Here is a 27,794-nt window from a genome sequence, read left to right on the forward strand (position 1 = left end):
TGTACCATTAGACACTGGAGTGGTGGTTGTTGGAAATGGGCCTCTATACACCTATGTAGATATAACATTCAAAACCAGGCGTTTGCAGCTAGAATAGTCATTTACCACATTAATGTATAGAGGGGATTTCTGTTTAATTTAATGTTAGCTGCATTCAAGAAAAAAAAAAAAAATAAAAATGTGCTTTTCTTTAAAAAATAAGGAAATCTAAGTGACCCTAAAGTTTTGAACGGTAACGTATATAATGTGTACATTTAGTTTCACCTTATACATCAAGGGGTGAAATGGGCGGTGAGAAGCCACAAGCGGGAAAGATCGGCAGCGGATTGAGTGAACGCCGCGAGATTTCACAACAGAAACTGCGAATGGCACACATGCACCAAGCCCACTGATTGGCTGCAGGGGTCACGTGCTATAGTCGTGACAATGAGGGCTGCACACAATATACAGCGACCGCCGCCCGCACATATCCCAGTACACAGCTGCACATGCCACACGCACACGCTGCTGCACACGCCACACGCTGCTGCACATGCCACCACATCGCACACGCTGCTGCACACGACACATGCCACACGCATACGCCGCCACATCGCTACACCGCCGCCACACCGCCTAACCGCTGCACACCCAGAGACCGCCGCCCCGCGACACCCAGAGACGACCGCCGCCCCGCGACACCCAGAGACGACCGCCGCCCCGCGACACCCAGAGACGACCGCCGCCCCGCGACACCCAGAGACGACCGCCGCCCCGCGACACCCAGAGACGACCGCCGCCCCGCGACACCGAGACGACCGCCGCCCCGCGACACCGAGACGACCGCCGCCCCGCGACACCGAGACGACCGCCGCCCCGCGACACCCAGAGACAACCGCCGCCCCGCGACACCCAGAGACAACCGCCGCCCCGCGACACCCAGAGACGACCGCCGCCCCGCGACACCCAGAGACGACCGCCGCCCCGCGACACCCAGAGACGACCGCCGCCCCGCGACACCCAGAGACGACCGCCGCCCCGCGACACCCAGAGACGACCGCCGCCCCGCGACACCCAGAGACGACCGCCGCCCCGCGACACCCAGAGACGACCGCCGCCCCGCGACACCCAGAGACGACCGCCGCCCCGCGACACCCAGAGACGACCGCCGCCCCGCGACACCCAGACACCGCCGCCCCGCGACACCCAGACACCGCCGCCCCGCGACACCCAGACGAATTGTACCTTCATGCAGGGTCATATTTAAACTAGTCATGTCAGCAGGTGGCGTGGGCTTCTTATATTAAATCCGGAAAGACGGGGACAGTTTTGAGGACGCGGCTGTAAATCTGCTTGCAATGTTCCACAAGTTACAGGAATTAAACAGGTTCTGAACATAAGGAAGAAATCGTATAAAATCAAGACGTGGCCAATACTCGCCCGCCGCTCTGGTGGTCCCTGCGGTCAGTGACTGGAGCCAGCGAGGGTTTAAGGAGCAGAGCTAGAAGACGTCTTAACTTGATATCGTCTCTGAGCAGTTTTGTTTAATGGTAAGTAAAACCCCTTTAATCAGAAGTTCTGATGGCAGACCCCATTTGTGTGACTATCTGGCCCAGCGACGTCCCGTCAGATCTGCACAGAATCGCTAAACTGTTTTGCTTAGCTGCACAGTCTGGGTTATTGCAGTCTTCATGGCTTTACAGAGCACTTAACCACCGAGCCACTTCACTTCCCCAAAGTGCACAGCACTTGGCAGCCGGTTTAGAACAAGGAAGATTAAACAGGATCTCCTGACGCGTCTGAGGAAATAAAGGATTGTGTTCTGCACAGTGCTACAGTGTGCGCCATTCCTCTGTTATTCCTCCTGGAAATTTATGAATAAATTGACAACTGGCATTATGAGTGGGGGACGGGTCATTACATATTGTGACACTGCTCAATCAGCGGCAGGCTATAGACATCAGGGACCCCGAATGGACCCAACATGGGTGCAGACTCCCACAAACACCAAATATATCAGGTGAAAGAGCCTAGAAAACCTTATTAAAAAATGTCAAACGCCTTTGGCCATATTCTGCCATGTGGAGCAGCTGCGGATCATCTTGGGGTGTCTGCACAGAAATATGCAGCATTCTTGCTTTTCTTCTGTTTTTTTTTTTTCCTCCTTTTAATTTTTTGGGGTGTAATTTTGAAGCAATTGTATAAATCATTGCGCTGTGCACAGAAGGTGCAGCGAGCCCCGAAATCAGCACCATAGAGTCCCGACCCCCCGGCAATACCGGAGGATTGTATAACATCAACACCAGTGTAGGAATGGCCACATATCCACACGTTCCCCTCCTCACCTGGGGCGGACTTTCCCATTTTCTTAAAAAGTCTTCTTTGGCTTTGGCTAGAAACTCTTTCACTGCAAAAGAATAAGGAAATAAAGTCAGAGCAAAAAAGTTACAACAGAAAGTATAGAACAATCAAGCAAATGGCGCAATGAGAAGGGTTTGCAAAAATATTCACACCCTGATAACTGATCCACAACTACAAGTCCAAGCGTTTAAAGACATCCAGTCAGCAGCTCGGTTCATTCTTCTAAAAGGGGCAGGGGGCCGGCGCCTGGCGAGGGGCCAGAGCGGGCAGGGGGCCGGCGCCTGGCGAGGGGCCACAAAGCCACCAAGCTCCTCAGTGTGGGGAAGTGACAATCTATGACAGCCTGCACGGCCTCAGTATGAGCGACGGGTCCCAGCCTGGTCATGTGTACCCCTTCCTTAATACAGCTGACCGCCCTCCCCATCCCATACGCCCGTCCCCACCATATACCGTTACCCCTCCTTGCGCGTGTTGCTAGGGGCAGCAGCGCGTGTTGCTAGGGGCAGCAGCGCGTGTTGCTAGGGGCAGCAGCGCGTGTTGCTAGGGGCAGCAGCGCGTGTTGCTAGGGGCAGCAGCGCGTGTTGCTAGGGGCAGCAGCGCGTGTTGCTAGGGAGCTGGCCTGTGTACGCGGCCAGTACAGGACCCATGTTCTTCCCAACTGCACCCTGGGTGTAATAAGCTGGCGGCTGTAGGGAGACAGGACGCGGGCTCGGTGGAACCCCTCAGCCACACGCTTACAATTTCCTTTTTCAATAGAAGTTTACCTAATGGCCGCCTATGAGGAAGCCGCTCGTTAGGTCACCTACAGCTCGGTTGCTATGGGTTACGCCTCCATTTTACTCTACGTTTCATTCGTGTTTACAGGGGACCAGCAGTCCGCGGCACCCAGGATGATGAACAACTACACCTCCCACCATGCCCTGTCAGCCATCTGACAGTTGGAGATGGGGTTGTAGTGCCACAACAGTCGGCGTGCTGGAGCCGTGTCATACAAGGATTCCTGGAGGTAGATCCTCTGTGGTATCACACGCTGCACAGAACATGGCCACCGCCGCCATAAAGTGTGGACGTAGCAGTCACTGTCAGCCCGTACACCTCTACCACATGTAATATCGCCGAGATGCCGGCAGCCGCCCGAGCACGCACTCCATCGCCGAGATGCCGGTGGCTGCCCGAGCACGCGCTCCATCGCCGAGATGCCGGCAGCCGCCCGAGCACGCGCTCCATCGCCGAGATGCCGGCGGCTGCCCGAGCACGCGCTCCATCGCCGAGATGCCGGCGGCTGCCCGAGCACGCGCTCCATCGCCGAGATGCCGGCGGCTGCCCGAGCACGCGCTCCATCGCCGAGATGCCGGTGGCTGCCCGAGCGCGCGCTCCATCGCAGAGATGCCGGTGGCTGCCCGAGTGCGCGCTCCAACTAATAGGCCGGGCAATATGTCTGCAGGATTTCTGTAATCAGAACTCATTACACTAAAAGCCGGTGTGGTGGCCGCTCTAATCACGCCATAAGCCGTCTCTCTGGCTGTAATCTGCCCTGATGCCGTCCTTTATATAACGCGAGACGGGCGGGGGATAAAATAATGAAAAAAGGAGCAAGTGCGGACCGAGAGCGCCTGATAGGGGTGGTAGTCTGGAGAATATAACCCATCGCTGCCATTGCCGCCTTTCTGAATATTTCATGCATTTTATTCCCAGCTGTGAAGCATGAAGAGAAGTCTGCAGCGCCACGGACAGTCCACCGGAGCACACACCACATAGAAATCCAAGAGGCCCCCGCAGCCCGGGACCGGGGACAGCTTCTCTAAAGTCAAGATCCCAAATGCAAACACCATGACAAGAATAACGTAACGTCGGTGCAGTGGTGACCTAACGAGTAAAATATGCCAGGGGGTGACCAGCACCCCGGGGCGGCGCAGGGGGTGACCAGGACCGTCACCCGGCTCATCCAGCACAAGACATGAGATATTCGATCTCTCAATGGAATTAAAAAAATAAAAACAAAAACAAATATAAAAAAATATATACAATAAAAAAATACAAAAAACCATTTGATCATTTTCTAAGTTCTTCGATGAAAACTTTGCATTAAACGCAGCAACCGAAGAAAAAAAATAAATCCCACCCCACATGGCCTGAAGTGCGCGCCCCCCACCCTTGTGCCCTCCATTATCAGGAGGCTGGGGGCACATATATTAGTGGTGAGCGGCGCCGGCACTTACCGTTCATGCTGACGAGCTCGCCCGCGGCATCATATTGCTGAGCACAGCAGACAACCTGACGATCTGGGAAAGATGGATCCAAGACTGTAAAAACAGCCCCCCCAAATCCGGGCTCAGTTTGTGGCGCTTGGTGGCTCCGACTCTCGAGGTGCTCTGGGCTTATTCATGGTGCACGCACCCTGCAGAGACACGGTGCACTCCCATATTTAACCCTGCGCTGCTCACATTTCCCAGCAAACTACCGGCAAACACTCAAAGTCTTCACAAAACCCAAATAAAATAAAGTAAAAAGCAGAAATCAGACAAGTGTCGCCCCCTAAACCCTCGCCCCTCCACCAGCAGGAATGATGTGCTCTAAATGCAGGCAGGAAAGAGTTAATACCAGCTCTATTAAATCAGCCCCGTTTGTTTCCATGGTAACTGAAGCTCGGAGTGATCACTTTTACGTGTAACCTCCCCGGTTAGATCCTGGTAAGTCACGACACAAGCGGCGCTGTCACGATAATTGCAGCGGGTGTCATCTGCTTCGCTTCCTAATAATAACCCTGGCCGGCTACCGGCAGCACAAGCAGGAGCGAGCGGCCACCAATAACCCCGGCCAGCTACCGGCAGCACAAGCAGGAGCGAGCGTCCACCAATAACCCCGGCCAGCTACCGGCAGCACAAGCAGGAGCGAGCGTCCACCAATAACCCCGGCCAGCTACCGGCAGCACAAGCAGGAGCGAGCGGCCACCAATAACCCCGGCCAGCTACCGGCAGCACAAGCAGGAGCGAGCGGCCGCCAATAACCCCGGCCAGCTACCGGCAGCACAAGCAGGAGCGAGCGTCCACCAATAACCCCGGCCAGCTACCGGCAGCACAAGCAGGAGCGAGCGTCCACCAATAACCCCGGCCAGCTACCGGCAGCACAAGCAGGAGCGAGCGGCCGCCAATAACCCCGGCCAGCTACCGGCAGCACAAGCAGGAGCGAGCGGCCGCCAATAACCCCGGCCAGCTACCGGCAGCACAAGCAGGAGCGAGCGTCCGCCAATAACCCCGGCCAGCTACCGGCAGCACAAGCAGGAGCGAGCGTCCACCAATAACCCCGGCCAGCTACCGGCAGCAGAAGCAGGAGCGAGCGTCCACCAATAACCCCGGCCAGCTACCGGCAGCAGAAGCAGGAGCGAGCGTCCACCAATAACCCCGGCCAGCTACCGGCAGCACAAGCAGGAGCGAGCGTCCACCAATAACCCCGGCCAGCTACCGGCAGCACAAGCAGGAGCGAGCGTCCACCAATAACCCCGGCCAGCTACCGGCAGCACAAGCAGGAGCGAGCGTCCACCAATAACCCCGGCCAGCTACCGGCAGCACAAGCAGGAGCGAGCGTCCACCAATAACCCCGGCCAGCTACCGGCAGCACAAGCAGGAGCGAGCGGCCGCCAATAACCCCGGCCAGCTACCGGCAGCACAAGCAGGAGCGAGCGGCCACCAATAACCCCGGCCAGCTACCGGCAGCACAAGCAGGAGCGAGCGGCCGCCAATAACCCCGGCCAGCTACCGGCAGCACAAGCAGGAGCGAGCGTCCACCAATAACCCCGGCCAGCTACCGGCAGCAGAAGCAGGAGCGAGCGGCCACTAATAACCCCGGCCAGCTACCGGCAGCACAAGCAGGAGCGAGCGGCCGCCAATAACCCCGGCCAGCTACCGGCAGCACAAGCAGGAGCGAGCGGCCGCCAATAACCCCGGCCAGCTACCGGCAGCACAAGCAGGAGCGAGCGGCCGCCAATAACCCCGGCCAGCTACCGGCAGCACAAGCAGGAGCGAGCGTCCACTAATAACCCCGGCCAGCTACCGGCAGCACAAGCAGGAGCGAGCGTCCACTAATAACCCCGGCCAGCTACCGGCAGCACAAGCAGGAGCGAGCGTCCACTAATAACCCCCGGCCAGCTACCAGCAGCACAAGCAGGAGCGAGCGGCCGCCAATAACCCCGGCCAGCTACCGGCAGCACAAGCAGGGGCGAGCGTCCACTAATAACCCCGGACAACTACCGGCAGCACAAGCAGGAGCGAGCGTCCACTAATAACCCCGGCCAACTACCGGCAGCACAAGCAGGAGCGAGCGTCCACTAATAACCCCGGACAACTACCGGCACCGCTATCGATACCCCTTTAATTCCACAGGGATTTTGCCATTTTTTTCGGCTAGGCTAGGTATTTTTGGTAACGTGGCAGCAGGACATACAGCCATATTGGGTGTGACCAGTAGTAGCCATCACTCGATCCTTAAAAGCCAAAACAAGCTGAAACCTAATATGGCTGCAGCAACCATTGCCCTTCTACAAAAACAGGCTGATTTTGTGGAATCTGTGCCATGAGGCCGGAGCCAGGCGGTGCCATCAGGCCGGAGGCAGGCGGTGCCATCAGGCCGGAGCCAGGCGGTGCCATCAGGCCGGAGCAAAGATAACAGGAAAATGGAAGTGAATGTGAATTGTGACCCCCAATAACCTGAACTCGAGTTGCAAAAATCCAACAGGTTCAGGCTGTGATTGTGGTGGCCTGTGGTACGCATGCACCTGCATCATGCCGCGCTGCAGCAACCATCTATGGCAGTACAATCTATGCTGTGGCCACAACCTGGACGTCCCCAGTAATACATAGAGGTGATGGGGTTACAGTGGTCTCTGCTGCACACTCACAGCTATAGCTTGGGCTCCACAAAAATGGATTAGTCGCCGTACTAACTCCAAGACCAATTCTGTAACAGATGACGTTGTGGGAAGGACAACTCAATCGGTAACTGAGCCGCCGGCACAAAGCTGACCCACCCCTCCCCCCGGCAGCCCAGCAATACCGCCGGCACAAAGCTGAACCCCCCGGCTGCCCAGAAACACAGCCAGCACAAAGCTGAACCCCCCCCTGGCAGCCCAGCAATACCGCCAGCACAAAGCTGACCCCCCCCCTGGCAGCCCAGCAATACCGCCAGCACAAAGCTGACCCCCCCCCCCTGGCAGCCCAGCAATACCGCCAGCACAAAGCTGACCCCCCCCCCTGGCAGCCCAGCAATACCGCCAGCACAAAGCTGACCCCCCCCCATGGCAGCCCAGCAATACCGCCAGCACAAAGCTGACCCCCCCCCCCCCCTGGCAGCCCAGCAATACCGCCAGCACAAAGCTGACCCCCCCCCCTGGCAGCCCAGCAATAACGCCAGCACAAAGCTGAACCCCCCGCCTGGCAGCCCAGCAATACCGCCAGCACAAAGCTGAACCCCCCGGCTGCCCAGAAATACCACCAGCACAGAGCTCAACCCCCCCCCGGCTGCCTAATGCTGATAGCACAAAGCTGAATCCCCCAGCTGCCCAGCAATACCGCCGACACAACACTGAACACCCCCCCCCTGCCAGGCATCAAGTTGTAATATTGCCAATTACATAAAAAAAACAAGAAGGAAGCGGACCGGAAGTCGTCCAAGAACAAAGTGTAAAATATCAGTGCCGTGCCCCTCATCCCTAATGAAATCTGTGAAACTCAAGACCACCAGTCCGGCTTCCTGGCGACGCGCTGCAATCCCTCCATTATCAATTTTTCCCCCCTAATTGCAGTCAACAAGGACTGTGACAAGCCGGACCCTCCGGCGTTCACCGATGCAGAGCGGAGCGCGTTATTACCCGGGACAAAGACCTCAAGTGCTTTCATACAGGTCCCCCCTACACATCGCCTGGCAGAGAATATGTGGCACACGGTGACCATCAAAAGATGTCCAGAGCGGCTGACGCACGCGGGATTAAGGGGAAAGACTACGGCCTAGAGAAGCCCCTCATTCCCATAGTAACTGTGGAGCGCAGCCCTCGCCGCCGCTCATTACACCGCACCGGGGGAGCGCAGCTGAACTGCTCAACTTCACACCACATTTGGCCGACCTGGTCCAGCCAGTTAGACGTGTCCACACCTCGATACCAACAGGTCCCTCTGGGGTCCTACAAGTCCTGAGGGACAGGATCAGATTTCCTTAACCCCTTACTAGAAGCTTTGAGGACGGCAGGAAGGTTTCTAGTGGATTGTAATCAGGGCTGTGGAGTCGGAGTCGTGGAGTCGGAGTCGGAGCTCATTTTGGTGGAGTCGGAGTCGGAGTTGGAGTCGGTATAAAATGCACCGACTCCGACTCCTAAAATATATAATAAATTGGGGACAGGAGTGCAATGCAGAATGTGCTGAATATTTTACTAAATAATAACATTTAGTATAATGCTTATATTTAAGTGAAAAATTTATTGTAGTATAATGTGAACATCAGACATTTAATTGTTTTTATGATACAATAATCAAGATATTTGGATAGAACATAAAATATTTATTGGATACAACTTTAGAACACAAAAAACTAATAAATTGTAAATATGTAATATTATATATATATATACACAGTGTATATACACACACAAGATATATATGTAATCTACTGTATATTACATAGTGTATTACATATTTACAATTTATTACAGTTTTTTGTGTTCTAAAGTTGTATCCAATAAATATATTTTATGTTCTATCCAAATATCTTGATTATTGTATCATAAAAATTATTAAATGTCTAATGTTCACATACACATATTCATGTACTACAATAAATTTTTCACCTAACTATAAGCAATATATGTAGGAGTCGGAGCCGGAGTCGGAGTCGGAGTCGGTGCAAGATAATTTGAGGAGTCGGAGTCGAAGGTTTGGCTTACCGACTCCACAGCCCTGATTGTAATACCATGCAAAAAAATGAAAACCTCCAAACGTGCATGTGAGGTGCGCGATAATGCAAGCAGCCCCCCACTGCTCCCCTGTATGGAAGACATCACTACTGCAGGCAGCCCCCCGCCGCTCCACCATATAGAAGATATAACTAATGCAGGCAGCCCCCCCGCCGCTCCCCCGTATAGCAGAAATCACTACTGCAGGCAGCCCCCCACTGCTCCCCCATATAGAAGACATCACTACTGCAGGCAGCCCCCCACTGCTCCCCCGTATAGAAGACATCACTACTGCAGGCAGCCCCCCACCGCTCCACCATATAGAAGACATCACTACTGCAGGCAGCCCCCCACCGCTCACCGGTATAGCAGAAATCACTACTGCAGGCAGCCCCCCACCGCTCCCCCGTATAGAAGAAATCACTACTGCAGGCAGCCCCCCACCGCTCCACCATATAGAAGACATCACTACTGCAGGCAGCCCCCCACCGCTCCCCCGTATAGAAGACATCACTACTGCAGGCAGCCCCCCACCGCTCCACCATATAGAAGACATCACTACTGCAGGCAGCCCCCCACCGCTCCCCCGTATAGAAGACATCACTAATGCAGGCAGCCCCCCGCCGCTCCCCCATATAGAAGACATCACTAATGCAGGCAGCCCCCCGCCGCTCCCCCATATAGAAGACATCACTAATGCAGGCAGCCCCCCGCAGCTCCCCCATATAGAAGACATCACTAATGCAGGCAGCCCCCCACCACTCCCCCATATAGAAGACATCACTAATGCAGGCAGCCCCCCGCCGCTCCCCCATATAGAAGACATCACTACTGCAGGCAGCCCCCCGCCGCTCCCCCATATAGAAGACATCACTAATGCAGGCAGCCCCCCGCCGCTCCCCCGTATAGAAGACATCACTAATGCAGGCAGCCCCCCGCCGCTCCCCCATATAGAAGACATCACTAACGTAGGCCGATTGTAATGATGGGGCCTGTCTAATTTCTGGTAACACTGATGGCATTGCAATATTCATGCTGTCAAAAATACTGGAAAGCAACACAAGACCCCCGAACATCAGGTCAAGCGGCGAACAGAACCAAGTATGTCGCAGCAAGTATAAATGGTAATGCCCCTTACATTTGTAAAAAAACAAATAAATAAATTTAGAATTGAAAGCAAAAAAAATATTCTCCAATACTTGTCATGTGCAGAGCTATAGAGTGCAGCCGTCTCGGCCTGCGGCGTCTCCTCGCGTGCCCTGTTGCCCGGCTGCGGGGCACTTACTTGCACGGTCCCATTGTAAGGTGGTCTCAGACACCGGCTGGCCCTCGCTCTCCGCCTTCGCCTCCTGGGGGTTGCTCTTCCCATTTCGATGGAACAATCTGTTTGCAAACCCTTCTAGTTTCTGTAGGGCTGACGAGGTCCCGGCGGACTGGAGGCTGTCACTGGAGGATGCCATGCATGGACGGGGCCTCCGCACTGCTGCTATTGTAATATGACTGCAAACAGCTCAAAAACTTAAAAGGAAAAAAAAAAAAACAAAACCCGAAGGAGAATAGTTGCAGAGCAACGTCCAAGTCTGACTTCCTGTTTGTGCGCACAAAAACCACCGCGGTGACAGGTTCCTCCAGACTGCGCTCGCCTTCTCATCTACCACGAGGCTGGCGCGGATCCGCACACCGACACCGTCCCGATTATCTGCCCCCTCCTGTAACCAACCACCTAAAAACCAAAACACAGCTAAAAAACAGAAAACACACCCGTCCTATTCCCACAGTAACGAGGAGGCAGATCCCACCCTCCATCGCCCATGGGGCTTATTAACCTGTACTTAAGACGTCAACGGCCCTCCTGCTCATCCATCCGATCGGCCAGGTGAAGCCGCATCTTCTTCTGTACACTAGGGGGCAGTCAAGGTATTAAAAAAAAAAAATTCCCTTGCTGTACATTGTGTAGTGGCAGCAGGCGGTATTACAGCTTTCTGCAGCTCGCCATGGAAGTGAACAGGACGAAGCATTTACTCCAGGAAATCAGGAGGGATGGGGGGCTCGGACCACCATGGCTTTTTCAGTGATCTGATCAGACCTTAAAAAGGACCTTGTTGACCGATCATCCAAGTGCTGGAAAACCACGATATGTTATTCCCAACAATAAAGGGGGCATTTCAGGGCCCCCGAAAGATTCCAAGAAGAGGGCTCTGAAGTGCCCCCCATGACGGTATTGCTGGCATCTAGAGAACAAATGGAGAGAAGAGTGCAGGACGGACAGCATGACATTCACAAGGGGCTTCCCAGCCTCCTTCTTGCAGTCCCCGGCAGCCGGCACCATAATGACCATTGATCTTTTGGACAGGTAAAGTAATCCTATGAGTGAGAACCTTTGTGTCCTACATCGCCCGAGATTAGAGGAACCGCGGGGCTGATTCACAGGCACCCCAGCATCAGAGCATGCAGAGCAACCACAGCTACACTTAAATGGATGGGTCCATGTAGAAAAGAATATCAGCGCTGCAGACCGGGGTCCCAGAATCGGGGAGGTCAGACCCCAGCCGATATACAGACCTCCGACTTACGGATTACACTGGAAGTCGCGCAGCCGCAGGCAGAGAGCCGGTGACTTAGGCCAAGCGCTCACTACTGATGCAGGGAAACATTCAGCATAGTCACCTCCCGCATGGATGACAGAGGGGAAAAAGACTAAATGTGCAGTCCAAGTGGGGACAAAAGACGCATGACCTCAGATCAAAAAAGCAAACAAGATAAAAGGTAAATATTACTGCTGTATTAAAGATAAAACAGGGAGTGCAGTTGTCCAGTGGAGAAAAGGAGCACAGCGGACCGGCCACAGATCACGCCTACACTTATTAAATAGATAGAGACTTACATAATGATAAATGTAACAAAACTGTCAATCCACTGAGAATTCAGGGGATACCGAAACAGGACAAAACAGCAACCATCCCAAGGCGACGTGCCTCACTGATTAAGCTCCCACGAAACGCGCATCAGGGGTAGGGGACATAGGGGTTCCCCCAAACAGGAGGTTACTATTCCAGGGTGTGTACTGAAATGTATTAATAAACTTCAGCCGGATGTTATTTGTGGCGCGTACCATGGAGCCTTTCATTCATTAGCCGCAATCATCTATATTTTCAGTCACAGTGACTAGTTTACTGGCTATTATGAATTGACCCTGCGACGGTTGCTGTTTTGTCCTCTTTCGGTGTCCCCTGTATTCTTCGTGGATTGACACCAATTCAGACTATTACTGCAGTGTCTTATGGGTTTACAGTTTATTGCTTTTTGTACACAGCTTTTTTTTTCAGACCCTGCCAGTACTTTTGTATTACATTTGGGCATCTATAACATACAATGACTATCATATCATTATGCAAGTCTCTATACATCGGTGTAGGTGTACTGCGTGCATATAGCCATGGTCTGTGGCCGGTCCCATGGGCTCCTTCTCTTCACTGGAGAATTGTAGTCCCTGGTTTTTATCTTTTTATCTAATAATGAAGCAGTAATATTTACTTCTTCATCTCAGGTCATGCGTCTTCTGTCCCCCGGCTTTTTGTTGCTAATAAGTCTATTGAGGGTTTTACACACTTATTGTAATTTGGGACATTGTGATATACAATGTGCACCACAAGGTAAAAGGTTTATTTGTGGGAAAGTCACTGGTGATTTGCAGTTAAAAATCCGCAGATTTAGGATGGGGTAAAAAACAGGGCCAGAGGGGAGGATTTAAAGACCGGACCCAGGGGGGTGGGTTATGCGAACACCGGACCTAGAGGGGGTGGTTGTAAAGACCGGGCCCAGAGGATGGGGGAAGGGGGATGTGAGCGTGTTAAGACTGGGCCCACAGAGAATGGAGGGGTGGGGGAGTGGGTGTGTGTGTGTCTATGCAAGGACCGGAGGCAGAAGAAGGTAGGGGGGGGGCGTAAAGACCGGGCCCAGAGGATGGAGGGGTGGGTGTGTATGCAAAGACCGGAGGCAGAAGGGGGGGGGGGGGCGTAAAGACCAGGCCCAGAGGATGGAGGGGTGAGGGAATGGGTGTGTGTATGTCTATGCAAAGATCGGAGGCAGAAGGAGGGGGGGTGTAAAGATCGGGCCCAGAGGATGGAGGGGTGGGTGTGTATGCAAAGACCGGAGGCAGAAGGGGGGGGGCGTAAGGACCGGGCCCAGGGGATGGAGGGGTGGGTGTGTATGCAAAGACCAGAAACAGAAGGGGGGGGGGGCGTAAAGACCGGGCCCAGAGGATGGGGGGTGGGGGAGTGGTTGTGTAAAGACCGGGTCCAGAGAAGGGGGCAGGGGGATGTGAGTTTAAGACTGGGCCCACAGAGAATGGAAGGGTGGGGGAGTGGGTGTGTGTCTGTGTATGCAAAGACCGGAGGCAGAAAGTGGGGGCGTTATGACCGGGCCCACAGAGAATGGAGGGGTGGGGGTGTGTGTACAAAGATCAGAGGAGAGGTAGATTAGGGGGGGGCCTAAAGACTGGGCCCAGAGGATTGATGGGTGGGGGAAGTGGGTGTGTGCAGAGACCGGAGGCAGAAGGGGATGGGTGTGTGTGTGTGTGTGTATATAGAGATGGGCGCTTCGCTTGTTTCGTTTTCGTCCTATGACCATTTAGCACTCTCGGTGAAGGTTCCCATGGAGATTTCCGCCTGTTTACAAGACAGACATTTCCGGCTGTAGATTTTCCGAGCTTGTATACAGAAGTTTCCAGGCAGATGCCAGCCTTGCACGGACACACGCAGGCTGCAGCTGCTTATACTTTATGTATTGTCGGACAGGAAGGGGTTAACAGCAACAGGAAACCATCAACTGATGTCAGAAAGAACGTAGGAAACGGCAGGATAAAAAAAAAAACCAAAACAGTCTTCAGAATTAAAAAAAAAAATAAATAAATATGAAGTGTAACTGGAAATGCGGCTGCCGAAGTGGTGGTATCTCTTTACTCTGCGGCCTGTGCTGGATACAGAACTAGAGAGGATCCCGCAGGATGGTGCGGGGAGCAAGCGGGTGACATGAGCAAGCGGGCGACAATAGAAGAAACGAAGATCCACTCAATGAGCTTTGCTGCCACCTAGTGGCCAACACACAGAATGCAGCTGTCAGATCTTCCTGCGTAACTTCCGGAGTTTCACAATTAGGGTGGAAACACATCTATGCGAGTAAAATCGGTCCGACTGGGCTGAAAAATACTCGGCTGATTTTAGTTCACGTTAGGTGCGAGTGCAACGCAAGTGCGATGCTATTTGCTCGCGTGTGTGTTGCGATTGCGATGCTAGTTTCATGCAACATCTTAATTAGATAAAAGCTATTACACATGTGTCATTTAATTAACCTATGGGAATGTGCTGTCACATTCATCTAATGTGCGAAGTTACTGCCACACTCGCAAATGTGAACGGTGGTGCGCGTGTGTGATGCTACTTTTAATCCCCTTCCATAGGAAATCATTGGGACAAATGGTGCGAGAAACTCGCAAAAAAGCAGCATGCTGCGATTTTTTTCTCGGTCCGATTTGGACTGAGAAAAAAAATCGCAGATGAGAGCTGAATCATTGACTAACATGTGTCCGATTTCAATGCGAGTTTTTCTCGCATTGCTCTACTGCGAGAAACTCGCAAGTGAGAAGCAGCCCTTAGGCTGTGTGCACTCAGCTTTTTTTTTTTGTTTTAACGAGTTCTTGGAGAAGAAAAAAATAAAGTCTCAAAATACTCCTAAAAAATCTGCAGTTTCTGCTCCAAAAGAATCAGCAAAATGACGGAGCATGCACCATTGTAGGAAGCGGACAATGACATGTTTACATTAAATCCGAGAGAGACTTTGTGCAGCGAGCTACTGAGATCCAATATTCAGAAAACGCTTGTTGTCAGTATATACACCATCACACCCTTCTATTGTATAGAAAGTGCAGCAGACAGCACAAATGCAGTCAATAGGGGATGTATGGATGCAGGGTCACATGTCGGAGCCTCTGGTTAGGGGTAACATCAGGAAATCTCTCCAACATACACCTCTAAAAAAGCCCACGACCACACCAGCCCTGGCAGTCAGAGCAGAGCACAAATCTGCCACTTGACTCGGCCATTTTTCCTGGCTTTCCTCGGATGTGTACAACCAAGGATTAATGCTCATGAATTAAAGGGACTGGCCTGCTGTAATCCCCGTCCAATGTGACATTGCCACCCAGAGACATCACAGCATGCCAGAAAGCGCAAGGCCAAAGTTCGGGCCGCCAGGCCACAGACAGCCTGAAAGGAACACTAGAAGATTTCAGCTCTGGAGACTGCAAATTGTAAATGCACCTCGCACCATAGCACAGACTGGACCTCAGGACCAGTGAAAGGTTATGTTATGGCAATGGACTGGACCTCAGGACCAGTGAGAGGTTATGTTATGGCAATGGACTGGACCTCAGGACCAGTGAGAGGTTATTTCATGGTAATGCTCAGCGGCAGAGGTGGCTGCGGACTTTAGAAACAGTTTGTTAGAATAACATGAAAGCCTCCCGAAATCTCCGGTGCCAGAGGCGAATGTCGGCTCCGGCCCTTCCCAACCTAACAAGAAGGTGTCGGATCTCTCCAGGGAGGAGCAGCTCAGCCGGCGTGTAATTATTATTATTATTACAGGCCTTCAGCTTCATCTCCAGCCCCGGAGACTTAATGGATGAGCGATCTTGTGCAAGCATAGATAAACCAGGAAGAAATATGAAAACTAAAGGGTTATCCACACCCCAAAAAGCTACCGCATTGTAACAGGGTAAGGAATGGGCTTGATTGCTGGGGGTCCGACTGGTGAGGTCCTCAGCAGTCCCGACATCTGAATGAGCGGTGACCTCAAGGCCTGGACTACAGCGGCAGTTCGCAGGGCTACACAGACAGTACCGGACCACACTGAGCTACAGCTGCTGTCTGCAGGGATACACGGACACAGTCCCAGACCACACTGAGCTACAGCTGCCGTCTGTAGGGATACACGGACACAGTCCCAGACCACACTGAGCTACAGCTGCAGTCTGCAGGGATACACGGACACAGTCCCAGACCACACTGAGCTACAGCTGCCGTCTGTAGGGATACACGGACACAGTCCCAGACCACACTGAGCTACAGCTGCCGTCTGCAGGACTACACGGACACAGTCCCGGACCACACTGAGCTACAGCTGCCGTCTGTAGGGATACACAGACGCAGTCCCGGACCACAGTGAGCTACAGCTGCAGTCTGCAGGGATCCACGGACACAGTTCCAGACCACACTGAGCTACAGCTGCCGTCCGCAGAGATACACAGACACAGTCCCGGACCACAGTGAGCTACAACTGCCGTCCACAAGAATACACAGACCATCCCAGACTACACTGAGCTACAGCTGCCGTCCACAGGGATACACGGACACAGTCCCGGACCATACTGAGCTACACCTGCTGTCCGCAGGGATACACAGGCAGTCCTGGACCACACTGAGCTACAGCTGCCGTCCACAGGGATACACAGACACAGGTCACCTTGTGGATGGCAGCTGTCACCTAATATAAGTAAAGGGATTGTCTGAAAGAGGAAAAAGAAGAGACACCAATGCTTTACAAATATAGCAGGGTCATAGCCTCCGAGCAGCCCCCAAGGACCCAGCATAGGCCGCACTGGACATGTGATAGATCGGCCCACTCAGGAGTCACAAGATCGCTAAAGCCTGTGATTGGCTGCAGCATGCAGGTGATATTTTGATGATGTCACACTCTTTTAGTCACCTGACTGCTGCAGCGATCCTGCAGATGAGGAACACACCTTCCAGAACAGCCAGTGCTGGAGCAGGAGGCTGCTGGAGAATGACTATGCCCCCACGTCTTATAATAAAGAACATTCAAACAATCCCATTAAAATCAATCCATAGCAGTAGAGAAAGTCTCAGTGACCCCAGTCCAGACCCTAAAGTGAGGACTGGCGGTCAAACCACAAAGACAAGACATTGCAAGGAGGTAGAGAGGACAGTGAATGATGAGTCTGGTATTGCGGCCGCTGGCTGGCGTTCAGGGCACGGACACCACAATGGCCTCATTTAGAGTCGGCGATCTGCTGGGTGTGCGCTGTGTACATACAGAGCCATCGCATCTGCTCTCCTGGAAGAACGTTCCCCAGGTCGCTCCGCCCGGATTACACTGAAGGGGATGCGTCCAGTGGAGTTTATAAAACTGCAAACCATAATGTAAATAGCCCCAAAGTCCCTGCGCCCCCTCCAGACCCCCCCCCCCCCCTGCGACATTTGGACCCGGCCTCTAGCAGCTCCACAAAATTCACTTCTGACATTACGTCCATGTGACGTCACCACGCTCCGCACCTCGCCCGCAGGGAGGCTCCGCACACAGGTCTGTTGTGACAACTTCCCAAAAGATTAAATTATCCAGATGAGAATAGCAGATAACAGGGAAGAAAAGAGGAAATTAATTCACACTCTGAAAAGGAGCGGCCCGATGTAATTACCGTAATGGCTCCCCGGCTCGTGTTACGCATATCGGTGCTGATGAGTAAACCTACAGGTGTCACCGGAAACTTTATGCCTTGTAGCTTGAGGCTGCGTCCACACGCGGCATCTGGCGGCATCTTTATATCCTGTGGCCCAAAAAACACACGAAAACACAGGCGTGTATGCATTTTTGCCGTGTTTTTTAAAAAAGAAAAAATATGATAGGATAATTGATAGCTGGAATATATAAGAAAGAATAGATAGAAAATATAGAAAGATAATAGAATAGCTTGAGAGCTTGGCTGGCTGTTTTTTTATTATTATTTTTGGGGGGGGGGGGGCGGGGAATGATGTTGGGTCCCCCCATTATACATATCAAGCATAGGAACAGCAGCAGCTGCAGGATGCAACCCTCAGCTGTATCTTGGCCAGTTATGGGGAACCCACACTAATTTTTTTTATTGATTTGATTTATTAAAAAAAAAAAAAAAAAAAAAAAATGATGTAGGGCGCCTCATTTTTCTAAAACCAGCTAAGGTACAGCAGATAACTGGGGGCTGATATTAGGGTGGGAAGGGGCCATGGGTATTTGGCCCTTTCCAACCTAATAGCAGCCCGCAGCCACACCAGAAGTGACGCATTCATTAGATACTCCAATTCTGGCGCTGGACTCGACTCTTCCCGTTGCCCTGCTGCGGTGGCAATCGGGGTAATAATAGTTATTAAAAGCCCACAGCTGCTACCAAGTCCTAGCTTTGTGATGGTAGGCACCTATGAGACACCATCACTAATCTGTAAGTAAATAAACACAAAACACCCAAAAAATCCTTTGACATAAAAGACAAAAAACACTCTCTTTATTAAACCCCCAAACACTCCTCCAGGTCCAACATAATCCACACAAGGTCCCACAACGATTCAGCTCTGCTACATCTGAAGCTCACAGCGAGCGTCATAGAACATGACCGCCTGCTGTGAGGTTCAGGCAGAGACTGAGCCAAGAACAGCGGTGACATCACTCAGGTTAGCCGCGGCCACAGCTGAAGTTTTCCACGGTCATCGCTGATTGCGCGGCTCACCTCAGTCGCTGCCTGAACCTCACAGCGGGCAGTCATCTTCTATGGCCGCTTGGTGTGAATTCAGTTGTAGCAGTGCTGGAAGAGTCATAGGACGTCGTGTGGATTACGTCAGACCTGCAGGGGTGTTTTTGCGGTTAAACAAGTGGTGAAAGAGGGTGCTTTTTTTGTCTTTTATTTAAAGGATTTTTTCAGTGTTTGTGTTTATTTACTTTCACGTACAGATTTGTAACGGGAGGGAAGGGGGGGTGCCAAGACACCTCCCATTACTAATCTAGGGCTTAATAGTAGCCTTATTTCTCCGACTGCCACCGCACCAGGGCAACCAGGATGAGCTGGGTAAAGTGCCAGGACTGTTCCATCTAATGAATGTGGCAATTCCAGGTGGCTGCAGGCTGATCATTTTAGGTTGGGGGGCTCCAAATAACTATGGGTCTCCCCAGCCTAAGAATAGCAGCCCCCAGCTGTTGGGCTCTATAGAGCTGGGTATCAAAATTGGGTGGGACCGCACGCCTTTTTTAATGTTAATATTTTTAAAAAAGTTGCATGCGGTTCCTCCTTTTTGATACCCAGCCAAGATAAGTGCATGGCTGGGGTCTGTGGCCGTGACTATTTGTGCTGGGTATCATAATATGGGGGGTGGACCCTATGCCAATTTACGGTATTTATTTTACTGTACGATATAGACCTGACTACCAGTGTCTGTGATTGGGAGTGTCAGACAGCCGTCACTCAGCGTGGGGGTACATCTGACTGCAACCAGACGCTGATGGGCAGGGGAAGCAGTGCACATTCAATGAAGAAGATAATGAGAGGTCCAGGAAGTGAATGAGCGACTGCGGGAGCAGTGTGACAGCTGCACCGGTGACTCGGTAAGTATGAAGCACTTGCTCCTAACCCCTTTGCACCAGATTCTGGTCCCCATAGACTTTTATATAAGGACCAGCATCCGGCCAGATACCAGGGATCAATCCCCCGTCTACCCATCGAGGGACTGATCTGTAAGTCCTCCCATCACTAGTGAGAAATGCAGGGACAAACCCCAAAAAGAGTAAGTACTCTTAGTACTGCATCTTCAAAAACGAAGCCAAAAAAAGATGCATTTTGTGAACAGCAAAATAGAGATGTCAGACTTTGGGGGAAGGAAACGCATGCATTTGGGGGCATGTTTGTGTCCACAAAGATGCAGAAAAAATGCAGTAAAAAATGCAGTGTGTGGATGAGACCTTACTGTAATGACGATTCGGAAATAAGTTTGAGCCAGAGACCTCCTAGTTTTATGAAAAAGCTGTGTAACAAGTAATACCATCACTATGGCCCACACTGCAGTGATCACCAGACTCACCAACTTCTGATCTGCAGAGGCACAGAGCAATATATGTGGCCCAAAAAGTGGGAAGAAAACACTTCACCTGCCCAGAAGGGGCGCAAACTACAAGACATGGCTTTCAGTACTATGCGGACTACTATGTGGTTACTGGATGGGACAGGGGACCCCATAGAGTGCCCCCACCTAAATATGCACCACGGGTGGGGGGGGGCCGGGTCCCCCCCATTAAATATGCACCGGGCCCCCCACCTAAATATGCACCAGGCCGGGCTGCGCCCCCCCCCGCTGCACGAGGCCCCCCCCCCCTTCCATCAATGTACACCACACCAGGCCCTCCGCCACAAAGAGTGACCCCCACCTGAATATACACTGTACCGGGCACCCCCGAAAGTGAGCGCCCACCTGAATATACAGCGGGCGGGGCCCCCTGCTGCACCAGGTGCCCCCCCCCCCCCCATCAGTATACACCACACCGGGCCCCCCGAATATACTCTGCACCGGGCCCCCCTGACAGTGAGCGCCCGCCCACCTGAATATACACCGGGCGGGGCCCCCTGCTGCACCAGACACCCCCCCCATCAATATACACCACACTGGGCCCCCCACCTGAATATACACTGCATCGGGCCCCCCGACAAAGTGAGCCCCCGTCCACCTGAATATACACCGGGCGGGGGCCCCCCTATCACACTGTGCGCCCCCCCCCCGCCTGAATACACACGAATTGCAGAGGCTTCAGTGGGCTCCAGTCACGCTGGCCTTACAGGAAGAACCATGACCGATGTCAGATTTGTTCTGCTAAAAGATACGAAGGATCCATAGTGGACTATGAGATGAGCGGCTGACCACCAGGACATAACTGAGTGCGTTAAAGAAAAAAATATGTGCAGAGCGTGTGCGCCCGACATGGCTTATAGCCCGGAGTCCATGCTCAATAAAAACCAGAACAGGAAAAATCCTCCAAACTGATCCCATAGATAGAAACACCAGAAGTAACGCTATAAAGATCACAACGTGCCGTGATGAGGGATATTTTACGATGCATTTCATCAGACAAAAAAAAAAAAAAAGATGCTGCCTCCGATAGAAGTGATGAGGGTCCATTCTACACAACGGTCTCACTTGTCAGTTTGTCAATGAGCAGGGCTCTGGCAAAGTAAACACGCCCCGGGGTCACCACCGCCGGGAGGAGAACTTTCCATATACAAATGCATGAAGAGTGTCTGGCAGACGAAAACACGAGTCTGCAAACTAACCGCCCTACAATGCGATGCCCGCGGCTCGGGAAGGAAAAGGAAAACATGGAGCAGAGCATCAAGAATTCAGAAGGGTCAGCAAAAACTTACAGATAGATGACCAGGCCCCCAAATAACGCAGGTCAAGCGAGCCGACCGCCCCAATCCAGAAAGACCCCCACCACCAACCACCCCAATTCAGGATGACCCCCACCCCCCCCCCCTATATCGCCCCAATCCAGAAGGCCCCCCCCCCTCCCCAATCCGGGACCCCTTATTAGCTTAGCTTCATAGTTGATAGTCTTGGGTAGCCAATGTTGGGCATGTCTTGCCTGCTCACGAGACGTTTCATACACAAGGGCTTATTCTAATGTTCGCTAGCCTCGGTTACAGCCATTAGCAGAGTCTTGGACAGGGGGAGATTGATGCCGCTCCTGGCTATCTGTGGAGACCTACACTGACACACTGTAACAAATTAACAGAATGTAAATGTGAGAGCGCAGGAGAGATGGAGGAACAGCGCACAATGACGTCAGGAGGCAGAGAACACGCACACAATACAGCGGGGCCCCAGAGCTGCAAGGCCATGTCCTCATCTATCACAGGAGGAGCTGCGAACCCTGAGGAACGGGGGTAAAACGGGAATATGTCACAACTGAGGTTTCCCCGCTCTGCTACAGACGTCAGTGCCCATAACACATTGGGGGATTTTTAATTCTTTGGCCATGATACATTGTGGCAGAGGCCAGATCACAATATCACCTACCATCAGGCTGAAACTTCAGGACGGTGTGGGGAGACAAAGTGACAACCCTGCCGGGCAGATTTTGGGCCACGGATTGCAGTAGACAAACACCAGCTGAACCCCCAATGTTGTTGGAACCCCTGGGTGGTGGGTGCCCCAGGACATCGGCTTGAGGAATCAGTGGGTGTTGTGTTGATTAGTTTATTGCCAGCGTAAAGGGTTTCTCCAGAACCCCTCAATTCTATACCTAGGTGTGACAGTGACCATACAAACACAGGTGCCAGCAAAGGTGCTGTAAGACTGTCTGCAGCGCTCGCTCGGTGCCGGTCCATGCAACATCGCACTCTTATTTTTAGTTGCACGTCTTTGATTGAATATAATTATATATCAAGAAAAAAAATTTAGAAAACGCAAGAAACCAAATTAAAAAAAAAAAAAAAAAGAAAAAACACAGCAAAATAATTTGTATCATCTATAAATTCAAATTAAAAAAAATTCTTATAAATCAGAGTTTCAGCAAGAAAGTGTCGTTGTTGTGTCGCCGTCAGAATCAATGGCCGCATTCCCCAAAGAGAAGGTAGAGGAAAAAGATATCGAACCTCCTCCATGCCACACGTACGAGTTTCAGTGGAGAAGGCGGGCAACATGGAGCCATCATTGCCGGACCTGCCGAAGGCGGGCAACATGGAGCCGTCATTGCCGGACCTGCCGAAGGCGGGCAACATGGAGCCGTCATTGCCGGACCTGCCGAAGGCGGGCAACATGGAGCCATCATTGCCCACTTTGTTAGGGGTGCTTCACACACAGCGAGATCGCTACTGAGATCGCTGCTGAGTCACGCTTTTTGTGACGCAGCAGTGACCTCATTAGCGATCTCGCTGTGTGTGACACTGAGCAGCGATCTGGCCCCTGCTGTGAGATCGCTGCTCGTTGCACACAGCCCTGGTTCATTTTTTTATTGTTGCTCTCCCGCTGATGAGCACACATCGCTGTGTGTGACAGCGAGAGAGCAACAATCCTGAATGTGCAGGGAGCAGGAGCCGGCGTCTGACAGCCTGCGGTAAGCTGTAACCAAGGTTAACATCGGGTAAACAAGGTGGTTATCCGATATTTACCTTCGGTACCAGCGTCTGCAGCTCTCACGCTGCCAGCGCCGGCTCCCTGCACACGTAGCCAGAGGACACATCGGGTAAATAAGCAAAGGTTTGCTTATTAACCCGATGTGTGCTGTGGCTACGAGTGCAGGGAGCCAGCGCTAAGCGGTGTGCGCTGGTAACTAAGGTAAACATCGGGTAACAATACCCGATGTTTACCTTAGTTACCAGTGTCCGCAGCTTCCAGACGCCGGCTCCCTGCAAGCGCAGCATCGCTTCCATGTCGTTGCTAGCTGGGGGCTGGTCACTGGTGAGATCTGCCTGTTTGACAGCTCACCAGCGACCATGTAGTGACGCAGCAGCGATCCTGACCAGGTCAGATCGCTGGTGGGATCGCTGCTGCGTCGCTAAAGTGTGACGGTACCCTTAAAACCCAGAAGGTCCCGATGTTCTGTGAATAAAGCCATCAAGAGATCTGCTGCCATCGCAAAAGGAGATAAAGGGCCGGACTCGTACATCTGCCGAGCCTAAATCAGTCTGAAAGATAAGCAGCCGAGCTGTGGCCCCGGGACCAAACCTCTGAAGAACCTGCCAGAAACTACAGTCAAACGCCTTTATCCAGAGAGGACATTACACGGTGCCTGACTCTTTGCTTTGGAGCACAAAAATAACTTTTTTACTAAAACCTTCAGAAACAAAAATGGCCCCAATGAGAAGCGTACAATTCATGGTGCACCGCCTTGTGTGACCCGACTGCTCCCAGCGGTGACTACGTCCACTAGGCGGATAGCAATGCCTCCGCGACCACACACATCAGAGTGATCATTTGCCCAAGAAGTGGCCATGTGCAGCAGTGCTCCATAGGACAGTAATAATCCCATCCACTGAGTAAAATTGATGCTCCCGCTGAAGAGAAGATCTTGACTGCTTTCCAGGGAAGTTAGCTACTTCCTCCCTTCTGGATTACTGCCGGACACTTCCGAGCATCCGCCGCTCAGCGTCACCCTGCACCAGAAGGAAGACGCCTGCAGCACACACCGCTCAGCTCACAAGATAACAGGCTGGTGAGGGATAAAGGAGAAGCCTGATGATTGGGAAATGATGCTCACACCTTGATCATGTCGGTTCAGAAGATCACCCGAGTGCACAGGTCACTTTCCCCTGAAAGGTCAGCACATTGTTCTGCTGCTGAGATGCAGGATGTTCTGCACCCACAAGAAGCACAGACCAACAAGGACGGTGCAGTCAGAAGCCGGGGTGAGGGCAGAGATAAAAGTGCAAACTCCACTCCATTGCAATGCGACAGTGACTGCACCAGTCGTGGGCCTTACTGCCAATTAGGCCGGGGACACACGGGCATTAATGCGAGTAAATCGCATGACACGACTACTGCTCTGCTGGAGTGTAAGCCAAGTATCATGCGACTGTCAGGCCACTGTGCTACAATCGCAGCACAGCCGCGGAGGACAGGGAGGGATTAATCTCCCCATTTCCTCCATTATCAGCTGATGCGATACTCACATCCCCCTGGTTTAATGCGCGTGCAATGTGATGTTTCTCTCGCATCCATAGACTTGAATGGGTGTGAGTGAAACTGAATCGGACTCCTCCACCAGCATGCTGCCATTGTTTTCTCAGTCCTATTAGGGCTGAGAAGGAAAAAAAAAAAAAATGGGTGCAGTTGGAAGGCGATTTTTTATCGCATTCCACTTGCACCGTTTTTCTCGCAGTGTGTGCTCCGCCATACAGCTCAGCTGGCACAATGATCGTGCCATCCCTGAGATATAATGCCCTGCTTACAACTAGACAGGAAAAAAGGATTCTTCTTCACAGGGGAAATTCCTAAATGTGGCAGTGGTGCTAAATTTAACATGGCAAATAATGAAAGCAGAATTCTGCTCACGGGGGAGGGGGGGACGACATGGACTAGGGGACTACACATCTTGGACACTCAGAGACCGGGACAGACTTCTATAATATTAAGGCTATGTTCACACTGCATCTTTTAGGCTAGTTTCACACTTGCGTTGAATGGCATCTGTTGCATTGCGTTGTGTGACGGATGCAACGGATGTGTTGCATATAGTGGCACAACAGATGCAACGGATGCTGCAAAACAACGGAATCCGTTTTTATTTATTTTTTTTTTTACCGGCGGCAGACTATTGTGAACGATCAGCTGATCGCTCCCGGCCGCCGAGAATGTGTGCGCGGGGCGGAGTGCCGAGCGGGGCCATGGCGCTGAGGATAGGGTGTGTGTGTGTGTGTGTGTGTGTGTGTGTGTGTGTGTGTGTGTGTGTGTCGAGCGGGGAAGTGTCGGGCTCCCTGCACACGTGGCCAGGGTAAATATCGGGTAAAGCACTTTCCTTGGTTACCCGATATTTATCTTGGTTACAAGTGCAGGGAGCCAGAGAGAGCATGCGCAGTGAAATCCTAAGGATTCCGCTGCTCAAAAAAACTTTACATGCTGCGTTCCTCCCGCTGGGCGGAAGCAACGGAGCATCACCCAGCGGAAGCAACGCAGGTCCTTTTGGCACAATCCGTCATCCATACAAGTCTATGGGAAACAGCGGAATCCGTTAACGGATTCCGCTGTTTTCCAAAAGGGCGGATTGTGACGGAAGGAAAACAACGCAAGTGTGAAAGTACCCTTACTGTGTTTTTGGTGCATTTTTTAGGTCACATAGATGCACCTAAATAGATGCATTTCCTTCCCCCAGCAGTCTGAGATTGAGATTTGCGGTATAAACGTGTCAAAAATGCATGTGTTTTTTGTTGCTAGTGCGTTTTTTGGGGCCAAAAACGCTGCATCTTTGTGGTTAAGAAAAGATGCAGTGTGTGAACAGAGTATTAAGCTATCATGCATTAATAATTGCATCGAATGTGGCAGGTTTAATAGGAATTTACACAAGTTTAGAAAATGTGGCAATAAATGATGTTCAGTTCTGTCAATATTACTGTGAGACACGGCGCGGACGCCGACGGTAAAGAGACACGGAGCGGACGCCGACGGTAAAGAGACACGGAGCGGACGCCGACAGCTGACTGTTAAGAGACCCAACCCGGACCCAGACTACTGACGGTATAGAGACACGGACCGTACCCAGATGACTGATGGTAAAGAGACTCGGACCGGACCCCGACCACAGTACCACATTTTACATGTACATGTAAATTGGGCCTGAGGGAGAGAAAAAAAAAAAATTAGATTGCCAAATGCTAAAATGGGGGTGTAAGGGATCAGACCCAGACGTAGGAGCTGTGTACACACAACGAGAGGTGGCTAATGGCTCTGTCATCCATTTACTTTTTGTTTCACGCGCCGTACAATACATAAATAGCAAGAAGTTGACAGTCTTGCACCACATTCACTCCTCGTTTGGTTCAGATATTTACTCCAATATTTGCCACTGTATAGCTCTACAATGGCAGACACTGACCACAGGAACATGTTAAAAAAATAAAGAAAAAAAACTATAATAATGGGGCCATTTTTAATTTATTTTTTATCAAAAGGGGTTGTTAGGGTACTTTCACACTTGCGTTTATTTCCTTCCGTTACAATCCGCCCTTTTGGAAAACAGCGGAATCCGTTAACGGATTCCGCTGTTTCCCATAGACTTGTATGGGTGACGGATTGTACCAAAAGGACCTGCGTTGCTTCCGCTGGGTGATGCTCCGTTGCTTCCGCCCAGCGGGAGGAACGCAGCATGTAACGTTATTTTGAGCAGCGGAATTGTCTGGATTTCACTGCGCATGCTCTTTTTTTTTTTTTTTTTTAAATCAAACTTTATTTTGGCTCGCGGTGGCCAAACGTTCAGCTGAGCGCCCGGCCGTCGGCAAGCGACAGCGCTCAGCTGAGCGACCGGCCGCCAGCATGCCCGGCCGCCGGCAAGTGACAGCGCTCAGCTGAGCGACCGGCCGCCAGCATGCCCGGCCGCCGGCAAGTGACAGCGCTCAGCTGAGCGCCCGCATGCCCGGGCGCCGGCAAGTGACAGCGCTCAGCTGATCCCCCGGCGGCCGGCCGCAGGGAGCGCTCAGCTGATCCCCCGGCGGCCGGCCGCAGGGAGCGCTCAGCTGATCCCCCGGCGGCCGGCCGCAGGGAGCGCTCAGCTGATCCCCCGGCGGCCGGCCGCAGGGAGCGATCAGCTGATCCCCCGGCGGCCGGCCGCAGGGAGCGATCAGCTGATCCCCCGGCGGCCGGCCGCAGGGAGCGATCAGCTGATCCCCCGGCGGCCGGCCGCAGGGAGCGATCAGCTGATCCCCCGGCGGCCGGCCGCAGGGAGCGATCAGCTGATCCCCCGGCTGCAGGGAGCGATCAGCTGATCCCCCGGCTGCAGGGAGCGATCAGCTGATCCCCCGGCTGCAGGGAACGATCAGCTGATCCCTCACAATAGTCTGCCGCTGGTAAAAAAAAAAATCAAAAACGAATTGCGTTGTTTTGCAGCATCCGTTGTGCCACTATATGCAACACATCCGTTGCATCCGTTACACAACGCAATGCAACGGATACCGTTCAACGCAAGTGTGAAACTAGCCTTAAAAACAAGAGACATGGCTTCT

At 52.4% G+C, this 27,794-nt stretch overlaps 1 protein-coding gene across 3 annotated transcripts in view; it reads right to left on the reverse strand.

The window, feature by feature from the left end:
• PRKACB (protein kinase cAMP-activated catalytic subunit beta) overlaps window positions 1-27,794 on the reverse strand; it is a 58,711-nt gene that overhangs the window by 24,983 nt on the left and 5,934 nt on the right. Inside the window, exons 1-2 of one of the 3 annotated variants that reach the window (XM_075320224.1) lie at window positions 10,563-10,768; window positions 2,325-2,386 (exon numbers count right to left, since the gene is read on the reverse strand). In XM_075320224.1, coding sequence (XP_075176339.1) covers window positions 2,325-2,386; window positions 10,563-10,737 — 237 coding nt within the window. In that variant the 5' untranslated portion in view covers window positions 10,738-10,768. Of the gene's footprint in view, window positions 1-2,324; window positions 2,387-4,559; window positions 4,711-10,562; window positions 10,769-27,794 lie in introns of those variants that run through there. The other 2 variants (XM_075320223.1, XM_075320222.1) reach the window with 2 other exon arrangements.

Source organism: Anomaloglossus baeobatrachus, chromosome 8 (assembly GCF_048569485.1).
Source record: "Anomaloglossus baeobatrachus isolate aAnoBae1 chromosome 8, aAnoBae1.hap1, whole genome shotgun sequence".
Lineage (NCBI taxonomy): Eukaryota > Metazoa > Chordata > Amphibia > Anura > Aromobatidae > Anomaloglossus > Anomaloglossus baeobatrachus.